The 16,926-nt window shown below is 38.2% G+C and overlaps 1 protein-coding gene across 1 annotated transcript in view; it reads left to right on the forward strand.

Annotated features, from left to right (window-relative positions):
• The window catches only part of znf385b (zinc finger protein 385B), a 130,116-nt gene that overhangs the window by 14,902 nt on the left and 98,288 nt on the right, over positions 1-16,926 (forward strand). The window contains exon 2 of the mRNA XM_081367880.1: positions 15,137-15,454. Within this exon, the coding sequence (XP_081224006.1) occupies positions 15,139-15,454 (316 nt within the window). The 5' untranslated portion in view covers positions 15,137-15,138. The remainder of the gene's footprint in view (positions 1-15,136; positions 15,455-16,926) is intronic.

A 16,926-nucleotide genomic window follows, 5' to 3' on the forward strand; every position in this document is an offset into this window, starting at 1 on the left:
GATATTGTATGTATACTCTCTCACTTTATTTGCATCTATTTAACGAAGTGTCTTTTTGTCACATTGTTTTATCTGTTTGATGTACTACTAATGTTAGCGGCCTCTCAGCCTCAATGGCAAACATACTGCTGTTCTCTATGCAGAATCTACTCAACACATTAATTACTTTATAATAATATGAAAAGGAGGTACCCGCGAGCACACTTCTTAAACCTAAAATGACAAATGGGACACCCTACGGTCTAGTGGGCTTAATGGACACAAGCACGCGGCGACCATTGTAAGTCCACAAGATCGTAAGTGCATATGAAGTGTGCCATTTGGAACAGGGCTTATCTGTCAGTTTCTGTTTCCAACCACCTATTTTTATGCAAATTTTTGGGATACTGCATAAAAACGCTGGATGGAAATGCCAAGATGTGCATAAATTCTAAAAATGCATTAAAAAAACATGCATTCAAGAATTTTTTTTATCTGATAAGCACACAAACTATGATGGTAATCTATCTATCTGTAAAATTGCAATTCTGCATCTCATTTGCAACCTCATTTCAAAATTCCAGTTGAAGAATTAAGCAACTGATAATGCTAATGGGTAATTTTGTTGGTAGTGTACACCACTTTTATGAAGCCCTCAACCTTAGTAACTTCTGGACTGACCATGGGTTAGGCTACTCTCTCTTTCACTGTCAGGTGTTAGTGGTTGTGGATTTGCTTGTTCATTTTTCATTAATCGTCTCCTATAAATCATAATGGACAATAATATTGCTACAGTTTCCTTTTAATTTCATTTTAAAATATCTGCTGCTGAAAAGGGCCCATATGGATTAATTGTCCCACTTTCATTCATTGGTGCTGGTTAAGGATGTCATTGTCATAAATTAGCCTAAATTTTTCATGACTCATCAAATTATCCTACAGGGATTTTACTACTGTAAGATATTTTATGAATGCATGTAAAGAGTGAAATGCTTGAATTCTTTCATTTATCATCTGCCTTGCTTATTTTTACGTGGAGTCCCATGTTTATTCATTCTTGGAACATGAAGCTTAAAGATTATCTGTCCAGTGAGGACGCAAGTCATTTAGATTTAGAGTAATCTGATTGCATAGTAGGTACAAATTATAGCATAAAGGGCCACACAAGTAGGGTAACAGCCGGCCTTTGTAAGCCCCATCTCTCAGTTGATTGGTCAGCGATGGATTACTAACTCAGAGATAATTATGCTGGTAAATCCCAAATCCTGAATATGCAGCAGCTGTACAGACAAACATGGGCTTTTTTTGTGTGCTGTTATGATATTGAAAATACTTCCAGACCCTTTTCCCCTCTCCTGCTGTGTAATGGTATGATTGTAAATCGCTTATGACTGCTAATCCAGTTGCATTTTCAGTACACAGATATGAGTGATATTGCACTACGCTTCATCCTATAATCGACTGCCCTATTCCTGACCCACCTATAAAATATTGGGAAAACAAAGTTGATGGGATTTGGCTGTGTATTATCTAACCAAGAAAGAATTTATGTATTTATTTATACAAAATTAATTTCCCCCCTCAGTTTTCTCTGTACTTTTGTTTTTATTGCTTTGTCTTATTAACATGCTGTCCGCAGTCCAACCAGTATTGACAGAGCGTGACTTACATCAAGTCACTGTTACTCTTTTCTAGACAAACTTTGGGCATTTTCTACTTGCCCCTGAGCTCTTTACATTGCAGCAACGTAAGTCTATTGATGAATGTCCACCTTGTCCTGCCTTTGGACCCTTTTTAATAATTCATCTGTCATCTTTGCTTACGGCACGTATAGTCAGACCAGGTTCATTAGGATGTCCCACAGCAAGGTGAGCCGAACCTTCTCATTTCACCTGAAATCTTTCACTCCTTCAGACTCCGTCTCCTTCTCCCGATCACCCACTTGAAGGGATTGTTCATCCAAAAATGAAAATTTGCTGTTAATTTACTCACCCTCAGGCCATCAAAAATGTAGGTGATTTTTTTTTCTTTAGTAGAACAGTAAAGATGATTTGTAGTTGAAACCGTGGTCCTTGGTGATTCATATAATGCAAATCAATGGCTACTGTCACTTTGAGAGTCAAAAAACATATACAGGTAAATACAACCTTAAATACAACCTAACATATTTACAACCTTATTACCTGTAATCAGAGCGCGTTCACGACAGTCTGCAGCGCAAGCTTCCTAATGCATAATTTCGTAAAAACAAATCAAAGATTTTGAAAAAATCCAAGAATTTAGTGTAGTTTATTGAAAACAAGTTCTAATATAAGTTTTGTTTCTTTCATTATTAAAAATATTATTAAAACAATTTTGTTTATTTGATGTTTACTAGTTTGCTGGTGACCAGTTTTGCTGTTTTTCCCTCCAGCATAGCATCTAGCTAATGAAATATGTTTGAGCAGAACATGATAGCAGAAAAAAATTATTAAATAATTCCCATTTCAGTGACTTTTACCTTTTTTTTCAGTGACTTTTCCTGGCCTGAAAAACATCTGATATTTCCAGGTTTTCCATGAGTGTGGGGACCGTATTGTGTGTTTTGTATCTTTTTTGATGCATGTGTGTGTGCAAGTGTATGTGTGTGTCTTCCCTCTTTCTTTACCCCCCCCCCCAGCTCTCCAACCCTAGTAACAGGAAGTGCCATTAATGTTCCTCGGAGCTGTCTCCTTGCGTGATGGGGTGGTTTTTCTTCACACTGTAGGGCAAAAGGAGACATTTTTCTCCTACTTTTGCTCAGTGAGGGAGCTGACAGCTTGGTTCTGTCAGGCGATGAACTGTCAGGTAGAGTCTTTTCTCATTTTTCTTGCTCATAGAGCATATGTGGCTCTTATTCATCTGTAACGGCGTCACGTTCTTCTCCTATCTTAACCAGACTGTGAGCTTCGTGGCTAAATACAATAACCTTGACCTGCGTCAGGCACTTTGGCAGAACAGCCACACGAACAGCCACACTACTATACTGGCCAAATGCAGTCTTGGATGTGGTGGCCAAATAAACATGATTAAGCTATTAGCATATTTGTTATTTACTTTTTCTCCTTTACTACTCAAACATTACAATTTTATTCTGCTTAATTCAGCACAAAGTAAACTTACAGACTCTATTTAAAGTTAAAGGGGTCATGACATGGTTTTTTCTTTTCTTTTCTTGTGTTCCCTTAGGTGCAATTATAGTATTACTATAGTTTTTTTGGACAAAAAACGTTTAAAATTGAGTGATTTATGACCTTTTCTCACCCTGTTTCTCATGCTCTGATCCAAACAGTCTGTTTTGGGGGTGTTTTCCCTTTAAGAGTTCAGTGTTAACACCCACTGTTATGATTGGATAACGTCAGTGCCTATGCATCAATTGTTAACGCCCCCTTGTCAAAACGTGCGGATTTTGCGGAGCTGTGTTTACCGTTACCATAGTAATGGGTGATGCGAGCGAGGCGATGACGATTGCAATGATGTTTGAGTCGGAATCAGAGGAAATTAACCATCAACACAACTAAGAATGCATCAGCCCGTCCACATAGAAGTGAAACTATTTTGTCAGTTTGACAGCCTACATCTTTTAATAGCCAACGGGGCATGAACATGACGGTCATAAAACAATAAGTAGGCTAAACTAAGTAAAACACGGTGATTATTCATAATGAATTAAACTGCAATTAACGTTTTAAAAAAGTTTTAAGTTTTAAATAGCCTACATTACTTACAGTTTGCGTCGTCGTTGTGTAGCCCAGAATAGTCCACACGGCCTTATCTTGTACAAAAGTTTTCTGGCAAAGCCAGCATCAAACTGCGATTGTTCTCAACTGTCACTCATCCTTGAAATGTGGAGAACACACGCTTAAATTAACTCTGCCGTGACTGGGACGTCCGCAAAAAATAAACTGCATCCATCTTCCCCTGACGTCTGGATCTTTCAGCAGCGTATATTATTCAAACATGTTGTTTGTCCACAGCCAGGTACAGCACATCTGCGTGTCGTGACATCGCAATCTTCTTGTAAACAGACCCACTCGCTGCACGTCGACTGAACACATGTGAAGCGCGTGACAGATGCGATGATGAAATGAGGCGTAGTTATCTTGCGCTTGAAGCGTAGTTGTCTACGCTGGAGGCGGTCATATGCAAACGACTGCTACGTCACTTCGTACCGTGACGTCACTTCATACCATGGATCCAGAACGAGCTGTATTTAGAGCTTGATTAAATAAATGCTTCGTTTATAATGGGGAGGACGTCTTAAGCTATGAAACTTGCAGGACGTTTTAATGGTACAAAGACCTCTTATATGCCAAAAGATCAAGGCAAATTTGGTTTCTCAAGTCATGACCCCTTTAATTGAAAACAGGATGTGGGCGTGTCCAGTGACTTGAGAAAAAATAAGCAGTGACTCATGCTGCAACTACCAACAGGCATATGAATTGTGATTGGTTCTATTGATCACGTTTCTTTATTTAATAATCTAAATAGTAATATTAAATTAACACAATAGCATGTAGCCTTCAGGTAAACCTTGCTTGAGGGTCTTAGGAGTAAATTGCAAATAATATTTCTTTTTTCATTATTATTTTATTGACAAATTACTGTTACTTCTGACATTCTAAGCGAAGACCGGAATGCAAAAATCCTGTGTGGCCCATTAATTGAGTCTTGTTCACAACGCAAGGCACATACTAAGTGTTGTGTATTTTAACACTATTTTTTTGCTGCCTTGCAAGCACTGTTGTTTCCCTCATCAAATGCAGAGCTAGCCTCTGTAATACAATGCAGCTCTCAACTACAAATGTTTCTTAGCTTGCTCATATACCATTGCATTTTCGTCATCATCACCTTCTGCTCTAAATAGCTCAGCAATATTGACGTTCAACTAGTTGACGGACGCTGTCGTCAAGTTGATGCCCAGCCTATGAAACAGAACTCATCGTACACATATACCATTACACACTTAGGCAGACGTGGCCACAATTGCAAGGGCAGGCATGCTCGCAGCGGCTCCCTGCAACGGTAAACTCAAGACTGTAAACTCAATGCTGCTACAGCACACACGTGAATGCCGTGGGGACTCTAAGGGTGGAAATGTTTGTATCTCACACTGCTCTGGTTTCGAGGCCTGAGATGTGGTTGTTTTGTTGGGGAATGTGGAATCTGCTTTCAGGGGATATGTATATTTATATACTGACCCCAAACACTAAGTGTAAACAGGAAATGAACAGAATATTAATCTGAATGAATTATTTAAAAAGAACTGCTTGAACGAATGATTCAGTGACTAAATACTTAACTTGTTTCATTACTGGGTGAGTCAGCATTTTTGAACGAATCTCTTGAATGAATGATTCAATGACAAATACATTTTTTAACGGTCACGTGTCACCACCTGCTGGCGTGACAATGTAATCGATACAATCTTTAGTTTAATCGCCAATGACTTTCAAAAAGTGATCGCTTCCGTAGACATCAGTGTATCTGAGCTATATACTTTTATCCCAGTTCTTCTGAGATAAGATGAATATTTGTAACAGAAATAACGATATTGTGTGGTTGAAAAGACTGTTTGTGAAGCTGTTTCATACCTACACATGACATCTGCTTTCTCTGGGTCAGTGGCTGCGCCAACTCCGATATTAATGTTCTGGTGTGATTTTGTCAAAGGTTTAATAGACACAGGCGAACCGTTTTCATTTAGTAATGTTTCAGTTTTGTCTCTGCGCGTTCTAGACAGGCAGCATGAAAACCCACAATAATTTTCAAAATACTGTTGTTGTGTCACGGAATGTTGTTTTAAGAGTTTTCAGGCGAGAATGTAGTTGTCTAAACCTCAAATCCGTGGTTTATTTATAAAAATAGTGCCTATTCTAAAATTTGCTTTGAAGTTTTTGTAGTTGTGAGGTCCGGCTTTGTTTATTCGACTGTATCGTTTGCTTGTCTTTTTTCTTATTGTACAATCTTCCTTTTGTGAAAATATTTTAAAATGTAATTCAAAGCTGAATTATTAGCATCATTACTCCAGTCTTCAGTGTCACATGAGCCTTCAGAAATCATGATAATATTTAGATTTTTTTTTTAAACCAATGTTAAAAATAGTTATTCTGCTCAACGTTTTTGTGGATATATTTTTCCTTTTCTTTTTTTTTTCTTTTCGATGGTTTGTTGTAGACTAGTTCACCCTGTCAGAGGTCAACACGTTCATTCTCTGTGTACAGTCAAGCAAGAACTCTTGGAATTGAATTCGGTTTTGTGTGAGTTTATGAATGCGGCTAATGTGTGGGGAGAGCTGGCACACTGTGAGGTCTGAATAGAATGTTGGACATGAGCTTTGGTCTGACAGAATAAATAAAACTGGTTAAAATACAACTTCACCTCATTTTCAGTTTAGGTTTTTTCTTTAACAAAACAACAGTCGAACATCTGTTGATCTGATGATCCACAGTGTTCGTATGTAACAGAATATTCCTTAATACTTAATAAAAAACTTAATACACTCACCTCTGGCTGATAACAGAATACTTCCTAAATTATAACACCGAAACGAACATTTTCTGTAAAGTTGCTTTGAAACAATATGTATCGTGAAAAGCGCTGTACAAATAAACTTGTCTGAATGTCGCCCTAAATCAAGGTAATAGAAATCATTCAAATTTTCCCTGTTTTCTCATGAATTTCATTTGTACTTTCCCCTTGAACATTCTGAATGCATTTCTACCTCATCTGGTTTGGAAAGACAAGTCTTATGTTGAGTCTAACCATGCTCTGTGGCAAATGTCAAAAATGTCACACTTTCCCATTCAGATTGCCCTCTGAGAAAGCACCCACAAATGTTGTTGTTTTCCTTAGATGTGCCAGCTGAACCAAGAGAAAGGTTTATTGAGGTCTAGACTATTTAAGAGCATTCCTTTCAGACGGTGAAACATGTGCATGACAAATGTCAGTAGGTGTCCAAAGCAGTAGTGTCCTTTCCTCTTGTTTGCTCTCTCTCTTTAGATTTTATTGAATGAATCAGCCACAAATGTTGTTGTTTTTCTCAGACATGCCAGCTACAGCAGGAAAACCAAGTCTAAATTGGTCAAACGCACCAGACACATTTTCAGACGGCCCAATGCGTCGATACTTAGTCACAAAATGGGAGAAAACACGATTACTCTGCTTTACCATCAAGCAGCAAGTCCCTGAGTTCCAGTATGTGACAGAGTCATAAAAATACATACTTTGTTTGGACCAAGATGAAGTCTTTACACAGTAAGTCTGCAGTGAGACGGTGAGATTACATGGAAATGGTGTGTGTGATGGTTTTTATAAGCGGCGCATGAGCTGTGTTTCCAAGTTGGCAACATGGTGCCCAAAGGCCTGCTGTGTGCTTCAGCCGCTCATCTCACATTCAATCATAGAATTGGGAATCGAAAACCAATTTCTTTTTTTTGAAGAAATACTGTGACCAAAATGATTTAAAGTTAAGTTATGTTAATAGTGTTAGTTTAGTTAGCAGTATAGCTCTTTCTGCAGGTTACACTGTTACGCCAAGTAGCATGATTATGAGTGATTCATCGAATCATTCAAAAACACTCTTTTGGAATGAAACCAGTTACTGTATTTTTGAGTGAGTCATTGAATCATTCATTCAGCTGACTCATTCAAAAACACTAAATTGTGAATAGTTAACTGGAATCAGAATCAAATTCAGTTTCCTTACAGTTCCCATCCATATCCAAGACTGCATTTATTTGATCAAAGATGCAGTAAAATGTAATAATATTGTGAAAAATTATTACAATTTGAAAAAGTTTTCTATTTTAATATATTCAAAATGTAATTAATTCCTGTGATGACAAAGCTAAAAACAGCCAGTAGTGTCATTAATCATATGATCATTTAGAAACCATTGTAATGTTCTAATATTTGATGTTGAAGAAACATTTCTTCTTATTTTCAATGATGACAGCAATTGTGCTGCTTAATATTTTTGTGGAAACATTTTTTCAGGATTCTTTGATGAATAGAACATTCTAAAGAACAGCATTTATTTGAAATTGTTATTTTTTTGTTACATTCTAAATGTGTTCACTGTCACTTTTTGTCTATTTAATGCATCTTTGCTAAGTTTGCTAAATAAAATTATTTATTTCTTTAAATATGAATAAAAATGAAATCTTACCAACCCCAAACTTTTGAATGGTAATGTAGACCTGGGAATAGCTGTGCGGACATGCATGGGCCTGTACCCTTTCATAAGTGATTCTCTCTTTCTCTAATTCTGTTTCTTATTCTCAATCTATCCCTCTTCTGATCTCCATCTCACTTGGCATCTTTTTTCATCTCAATCTCCTTCACTCCTTTTTTACATCTTTTCTTCAATTCCCTTGTCACTCTCCCTGTCTTTGCCTTTTATCAGCTTTTTTCTCCATGGATCTGTTCGGTAATGAGTGGTAAATACAGTCATGTCTCATCACCGTTATTTATAGTCTGTCTGAGAGAGTGTGTGTTCATGCGATAATCTATTTTATTTTCTCTCGGCTAGTTTTTCTTCAATGATATGTTGTCTGTTTTTAGGGAGTTAGGGAAGTTGAAAGTACAGTTACCAAGTTAAAAATTAAAAGTCCTAAAATAAAAAAGCATCAGTAAGTCTCTCATTACAACACTTTTTGGGTGGAAACATCCATATAAGAGATTAATTATGAATGTTCTGCTTTATTGAGTTATTGCTGTGAAGCTGAGATGGATAATATAGCAGGAAAAGTTCCTTTCCTCATAGTTAGTTAGTCTGTGTGCTGTTCTGGATCTGAGAGGTCACTCATCGGGAACGCGGCTGTATGTAACCGGCGGAGCAGGTGCAGTGATATCAGAGCCCTTTGTAGGCAGATTTTCCTCTTGTATTTCCACACACTTCAGCATTGTCAAAGACCCCCATCAACACACCCTATCCGACGCTCCACTTAACTGACTGTACGTCTGTTCTGTCAGCTTTCAAGGGTCAGTGAATATTCTTTTGACAACATTGAATCATGCCACAAGGCCAGACACATGCCGACATATGTCTGCTCAGCTTAGTCTTATCAGCGCAAGTATTTTCTGTACAAAACTGCTTATATAGTGGATTGGTGTAAATGGCTATATAATATCCACATGCTCTGGTCAAAGGCACATTGAGGACATCTGTGAACAGCTTAGCAATTGAGACTCTCCAGTTCTTACCTGACACTGCTGTAAGCTGTCGACCGTCCATTAACAGAGCTCTTCCTGTCCAGATGTTACGCATGTGAGTGCCAAGCCCCCCCTTGCGTGTGACAGACGCACACGGAGTGGAAAACTTTCACATTCATTTTCTTTTTCTGTGTTTCTGCTAAGAGCTTCCAGTGAAAGGCATTAGTGCAGAATTGGGCTGCAGAAACACGTTAGCGACCTTTCCATCTGTGAGATTCTAGCTGTGGGTTTTGTAATGGGCCATAAGTTTGAAATAGGCACGGCTGACCGCGTGCGACATGAGCATCTCTCCATACGATCCCAAAGAGAGCTTTGAAGTAATTCCTTACTTTTCTGATGTGCTTTCTATCATTTATACTGTGTCCTAACCTGGCTCAATGTGAACAGGTTTTGCTATAGTTGTGTCTGTGTGATTCATTTACCACTAAAAACATTTTTTTAAACGGCTGATCAGTTTTATAAGACAAAGGTTATGTTCAATAATGGATATGCAGACCTTCAACTTTTTGACTAAGCAATAAATAATAATGAAAACTTAATCTGCATTATGAATATATCAATTCAATTTAAGAATTGTTTTTATTGTTATTCATTAAACCATTTGTAATTATGCAAAATATCTGTTAAAATCAAATCTCGATCTTTCTGTAGTTTCTAGGTCTTGAATATATTCTGTGTTTTCGGACTTTGCAATTAGTGGTGTGCATAAATAGCAGTAATTGCTAATTAAAGCATAGTATATTGTTAATACACAGGATTGCAATTTTTTTAAGAAGCTGTGGCATTACTTTTTAAGGATTGGCTAAAATGTTTACAAACCCTAGTTCCTTCGCTTCCAAAATGTGATGCAATTTCCGGAAAGGGAGCATAGTGAGTGTAGAGGCTCCCTGTTTTTTTTTGCGGTGTATTGTGGGATTTTTCAAGGGGCGAACGTTCCAGTGCACTGGAAGGATTTTGCGATTGAGAAATCCCTTAAAATGACCAACTCCCTGATCAGTGCCATGACTACTGATCTAGGGAGCTGATTGAGATGCTCCCATAGAGACAGGTGTGATTTCATATCCATCTCTGTTTTTCTCCTTCCATCTCTATTTTCTATTTTCTGTCTTCTATCTCTCTCTCTCTCTCTGGTCTCTAAATGAACAGTGGTTTTTAGTTAATGTTGCTATTTTTATTCAACTCCCACAACCTGGCATAGAACTCAATATCTGGGTAAAGCTGGTAATTAAGACCAAACTGTTATAGAAGCTAAGGGTGCCAAAGCATTAACATTTACCTTCTGTGGCTCTTAAATATGGCCTGCAGTGTATTCATCAGCACCTGCCCACACACAGGTCACCCATACAAGCTCTTTGCCAAGGGCCACAAACCATTATACTTGAGACATGTGTTTTGTGCTGATTCCTGGTTCACTGTTGAACCACAGACGTGCCTCTATTGGATATTAGCATCTCTCAACAGAGTAGATATATTTTCTCACTGGTTTCTGTTTTTTTCACACTTCACTCTGATTCATTCTCTTTTTTGAGATGAGTTTTTCCTGTGTACATTCAGTGAGTGCAGTGCATTGCAAAAAACTAGATCGTTCCCATTATAATCAGCGAAGCTGTCTAGACTGGTAGCACCAATTCTGTCGTATCATGTCACATTGCGAAGTGCCTTCAGTTAATGAATGGACTCTACTCTACATAGATACTGCATGTACTGCTCTGAATTGGAATAAATAGCCTACATAAAATGTATGTGCGTGTGTAATATGTGTATGTACAGTAAATACATATATAATATTAAATATCATTTAAATATCATAAGATATCAAACTATATCTTAATATAGACATACAGATATTATCAGTTGCTTAATTTTTTTACTTGATTTTTGAATTGAGATAGCAAATGGGATGCAGAAGTGCAGAATTTTAATGATATAGATAGATAGATAGATAGATAGATAGATAGATAGATAGATAGATAGATAGATAGATAGATAGATAGATAGATAGATAGATAGATAGATAGATAGATAGATAGATAGATAGATAGATATTTAATAAAAAGAGCAATGCTCCTTTCTCTTCATCTATTTCTTTTTCCTTCCTTGTTTTTTCTTTCTTTTTTGCATGCATGTGTCTCCCTGCATTACTGCCTACTTGACTGGAATGACCTGTGAGCACCTGATTAACTTCCTGTTGTCGGACCTCAGAATCTCACCATTGATTGCACATGGCATGCCTGAGCGCACAGCTCTCCATCTTAAAGCTAGAGGAGAAGGAGGAGAACAGTTGGGGGTTGTAGCTGGGAGTGTGTTTCACTTGAGCATGAAAATAAGGGTTTTCTCAGCCGACAGTCTCACCTTTGCCCTCAGGCATACAGCTGACATGACCACAGCATGATACTTATCATATCTCATTTGTTTTAATGCAGTAATCACCTGACCTTTAAGAGGTAGATTATGAGTAGAAGAGAGCATTTGCAATGAAATGAACAGATAGTCAAATATCAAATTTATTCAGCTTCCACATTCTGCATGCTAAAATACAGTAGTGCATTTGCAATGAAGGTTCTCGCGCTATTTTAAACCTCTCAGTGTGTCATATCTTAAAATTTTCATTTACTCTCCTACAAAGTGAAACTTTACTTTTCACAATTTGGTGCAAAGGTAAACTTTATCATAGAACAATCAAATGTTTTTGACCTCTTCACCCCTTTTAAATGGTCCACTTCAGTCTATATTTCTCTGTACTGGAGTGCTGTAATGGATGTTTTCTGGAAATTGCTACACTACACGTGAAGTATCAGGGTCAAAGCGCTCTTTATTTTTTGCTGTATGGTATCAATATCCATTTTCCAGAAAGACCTTCAGAAAATGTCTGAGAAATGTTTGCACTTGTCACACAGTAGAACTGCTTCGTAAATTTCAAAAGGCCATTTTCATGAAGTCACTGCGTTCCACTGATCAGTCACGATAATAATGTTTTATAGTTCTTGGCCTACTTTGATCTGTGATCTGCTTCAAGATTAACACATTTATGGCCTTCTTATTTTAGCAAGGACGTGTACAGAAGAGTTTAGTATTCATTTTTTTACATTTCTAGGTCCAAATTAGGCTATATGTTGTCTTGATTACATCGTCTGTTTGATTTGAAATGCATCGGCTGTTTCATTTAGGTCATGTGATTCAAAAAAGAGATTCACATCACTACTGTTATTTTGTACAGGTTTATGATAAAGCTTTTTACAAAAAAAGTCATATCTAATTTTATGTATTTTTATACCTTATGGCAGACAGTTTTACAAAAACTTTGCTGTACTGAAGGTCATTGCCTGGAGTGTGCAATTTAAAGAAATAAAACCGCATTGGCCTGAAGTTATCTTTAAATATTTTAAAGCTATGAAGCTATAAAGCTTTACTATTACACTTACTAGGATTGTGTAAGCACCCAAATTTTATTTTATTTCTTATGTTCGAAATACTAACAAACAATTTTTTTCAGTGTATAAAAAAATATATATATATTTGTTTGCATGTACAGTAATGCCATGATGACCTACTATAATTGCCCTAATATGTATTATACTGTAACTTCAGAGCACATTGCATGGAATAATATATCTCACAATGCAATGCTTTGACTTCTGTTTCCAGAGTGACAAATGTGAGTGAGATTCAACCAGAATGAAAATCAGCAGTCTTTTTCATACAATTTGTTTTCTAATGTTTATTGTGTGAAATAATGCCTTGGCTACTTATACCTTCACATGCTATTATTTAAAAGCGGTATACAGTGCATATTGTGCGGCATGTAATAGAGCTGCATGATTAATCGTTAAATGATAGCGATTTCGATTCAAACACCCATGCAATCTTATTCCTAAATAAAAATTTGCCTGTGTCTATTAAACCTTCGACAAAATCACAGCGGAACATTCAGATCTGCATTGGTGCTGCCACTGAGCCAGACAGAGCAGTTGTCATCTATAAAACAGCTTCACAAACAGTCTTTTTAACTGCACTGGATCATTATTTCTGTCTTAAAATAATTCAGATTATCATAGAAGTACTGGCTTAAAAGTTTATAGCTCGGAAATAAACACTGATGCATACGGTAGTGAACAAAATAGTATAAAACCCCTTTTGAAAGTAACTTGAGGCTTAAAATAAAGATTGTATCGATTACATCGTTACACCAGTAGGTGGCAACAAGTGACTGTTAAAAAATGTGTTTGTCATTGAATCACTCGTTCAAGAGATTCATTCAAAAATACTATTTTCATCCAGCAATGAAACAAGTCAAGTCTTTATGAGTGAATCATTGAAACATACATTTAAACCGATTAAAAATTTAAATAAAAATTTTGTTTATAGTCTTAGTTCAGAATCGTGATCTCTATTTTAAACAAAAACAAAAAATTGTGATTCTCAATTTATCCAGAATCGTGCAGCTCTATTATGTAAGCTTGCACTCAATGTGTTTGCACATTGATGTGACACAGGAGTGTTGGAGATGCCACTGGGAAAAAGTAGAGGACCCTGGCTGGTTGATTAGTTGACCGCTAAACCAACAGATGTGATGTGAACAGCCACGAACTGAGCATCACAGTCGGTTTACTTCCTCCAAACCCCAGGGCACGGACCGCACCACATATCTGGAAATCCTGCCTGCGTATACAGGTCACCAAAATCACTGCAGCTTCGTTTTTTTTCTCACTGGCCTCATTTCCACCGCAAAGTAGAGCAAAGCTCAAGCTTAAGTAATAGCTAGGAGTTAGAGAAATAGATTCACAACATTGAAAGAAAGTGATTAACATCAGGGATTTCCACTTACAGTTTTTCTTTCTCTGAATACAATAGATTCCTGAGAAAGTGTTAAGGAATGGAGGAGAGCTGAATGGCCCGAGAGGCAGGGGAAGTTAGAGGAAGTTTATCTGCAGGGATTATAGTGTGCAGCTGCCCACAGAGATTACTGAGACAGTGTCAGGAGGATTACTGGACAGGGACCGAAACATGCTCGATGTGTGCAGCCTTTATACTCACATACGTGTCTGGGTCATTTCACCCTAAAATGAAAAGGGAAATGGATTTTTTTTTTTTTTTTACTTAAAGAAAATCACACCCCTCTGTTCTCTCACACATGTAAACACCTGTACATGAGCACAGCGAGGGATGTTTCATCCTCAGTGTGCTCTTAAAAGTGCAGCAGCTGACTCAAATGGTATCTTTATGCTTCTTTATCCTCTATCATCCAGCCCAGGAACCCTGCAGCCGTGACATTAGTGCAGACTGACCAGAAATGCAGTTTTTGCAATTTTCAGATTAAAAACATCACCGTTTCCCAGAACTCATCATTCTCCTTTTGCAGCTATCCATTACACCGGCCATTTAATTGTAGAGCTCAAGAGTTCACGGCTCGTGGGGAGGCTTTATGTAATTTATTCACTCTTGCAGACCACCAAACACACAATAGCTTCCGCTGACATGCAAAGCCCCTCCTAGCTGCTCGTGCCCCCCTGGGACGACTTTCTTCCTCCCATCCATGTTGGTTGTGTAAGACCCGTGGGCACGAGGTATGTGAGTCGGGTCTCTTCTAAAGGCAACAGATGGGCACAGGAGGTCAGTCCGTAGCTCTGTGCCCGCTCCACAAGTGGGGAAGCTTGGCTTGAGTGTACAGAGGGGAGGAGTCAGAGCTCAGCGAGAAGAGAACATTCAGCTACCCGTGTAGCCCACACAAGCGCTCCAGACATCCACACTCACACACGTTCCCGCTTCTCTACCTTGGTGGTTTTAGGATGTAAACTCTCCTCACCTGGTGTTCAAAAAGCTCTGTGTGGGGTGATGTTGAATTCAGAAGGTGAGTCATCGCCAGTCCTGGTTTGGATTAAACACTTTCCATGCTTCTAACCCTCATCCTTTTGCTCTCCCGCAGGTATGAAGACACCCTTGAGTCCCACCCAGCTCATAGAAAATGGACAGCTGTGCTTCGCCATCGCAGGCTGCATGGAGGTAAAGGAGCCTAGCAATATCAACGCAGACATGCAGCTCCATCAGGAGAAGAAGAAGCTGCTCTACTCGCTTTGTGAAGTCTGCAACATCCAGCTGCACTCCGCCACGCAGGCCCAGGTCCACTACAATGGCAAGTCTCACCTCAAGAGGGTCAAACAATCGAATAAAGGAGAGCTGCCCATGGCAAGCGTCAGCTCGGCTTCCACTCCACTACACTCTCTCAGCAGCAGTGGCAGTCAAGGTAAGACCTCCTTAACCCAGGGGAATGAATCCTCCGATGCTTTCCTCCATGCAGGCGTAAACAGCTCTGATGTTAATGCGCCCTGAGTTAGCATTTGACTCAGAGGGCCTAGCTTGTCATTTCTTGTGGCATTTTTAAAGAAGTGTTTTATTAAAGCCATATAGTTCACTCAGAAATGAATATTCTGTCGTCATTTACTCCTCTTCATGTAATTTCCAAACCTGTATGACTGTATGACACAAAATAAGCCTTATTTGGGTCTGTCAAGCTCAAAAATTACAAAAAGATTTCATAAAACTACCACAAAACAGTCTATATTGACATATTGAAGTCATACATTTCGTTCTGTTCCTTACATAAAGGAATCATTATTCACTGAAAATGAACAGCCAATTTTGAGTCGGATCTTTTAAATGAATCAGTTGATCCAGTTCACAGAGCAATCTGGTGTGTGTTTCCCATCAAATAGCATAACTCGTTGGCATAACTATCATAGTACGGTGCATTGCATTGGAGAAATCAACTAGCAAGTCACAAATGTTTCCCGCAATAACTTTGTCGCACGTGCCATGTTGGTTCAACAATATAGAGTTGTTGATAATGATGTCACACAGCTGTGGATTAAAAGCTTCTGCAAATAAATTGGTTTGACATCAAATTAATGTCATATTATTGCTGTAAATAATGAACATGGCATTATTTTGCTCAAAGGCATAATCTATTTAAGTCATACTAACAAGAAACTATGCTTGTTAACACGAAAGTGTTTGCACCAACCACACAAGTTTGCAATGCTGTTTGCGAATGTTCGTCGAACTATGGCTTCTAGAAGCACAGAATCATTGAACTATGTTGATAACGACAGAACTTTTTACCATAGTTGGCTAATGATGCTAACGATCAAATCAAACTGATTTGAATCTCGATTTCGAATTTACTCAATCACATGTTTACATGTTTATCAACGAATAATGACTAGTTTTTGGTCTGTTGATCACACAAAAGTATTGAATGACTTCAGAAGACTCGTGTGGCAAGCATGGCGGGGCCGAGAGTTGTGGGAACAGAGCAGGGCCGGAGATGTGAGTGCTAATGAGTGTCACCTGCACACCACACTGATCTCGAGCCTCACAGAGGAGATCCTCATGGCTCTCGGCCACGCCCTGCTTGCAACAACTCGCAACATAGCTCTCAAGTCATGATTTCTGTAAACTTTTATTATGCTTTTTTGTAATTTTGTAGGCCCAGTCCTTTTCACTATGTTCAAAATAGTGGCCAGGATACTGTTTTTATTTTACAAAAAAAAAGTCCATACAGGTTTGGAACAACAATAAATGATGATGATGATGACAACCTTTAATTTCTGAGTGAACTATAACTTCCAAATCCAAGCTACCATTTAGTAAAGCAAGAAGCACACTTATTCCAGGCACAATCTCCCTGAAGAAACCTCAGGTTTAGTGTCTTGCTCA

Source organism: Scardinius erythrophthalmus, assembly GCF_964197995.2.
Source record: "Scardinius erythrophthalmus genome assembly, chromosome: 6".
Classification (NCBI taxonomy): Eukaryota; Metazoa; Chordata; class Actinopteri; order Cypriniformes; family Leuciscidae; genus Scardinius; species Scardinius erythrophthalmus.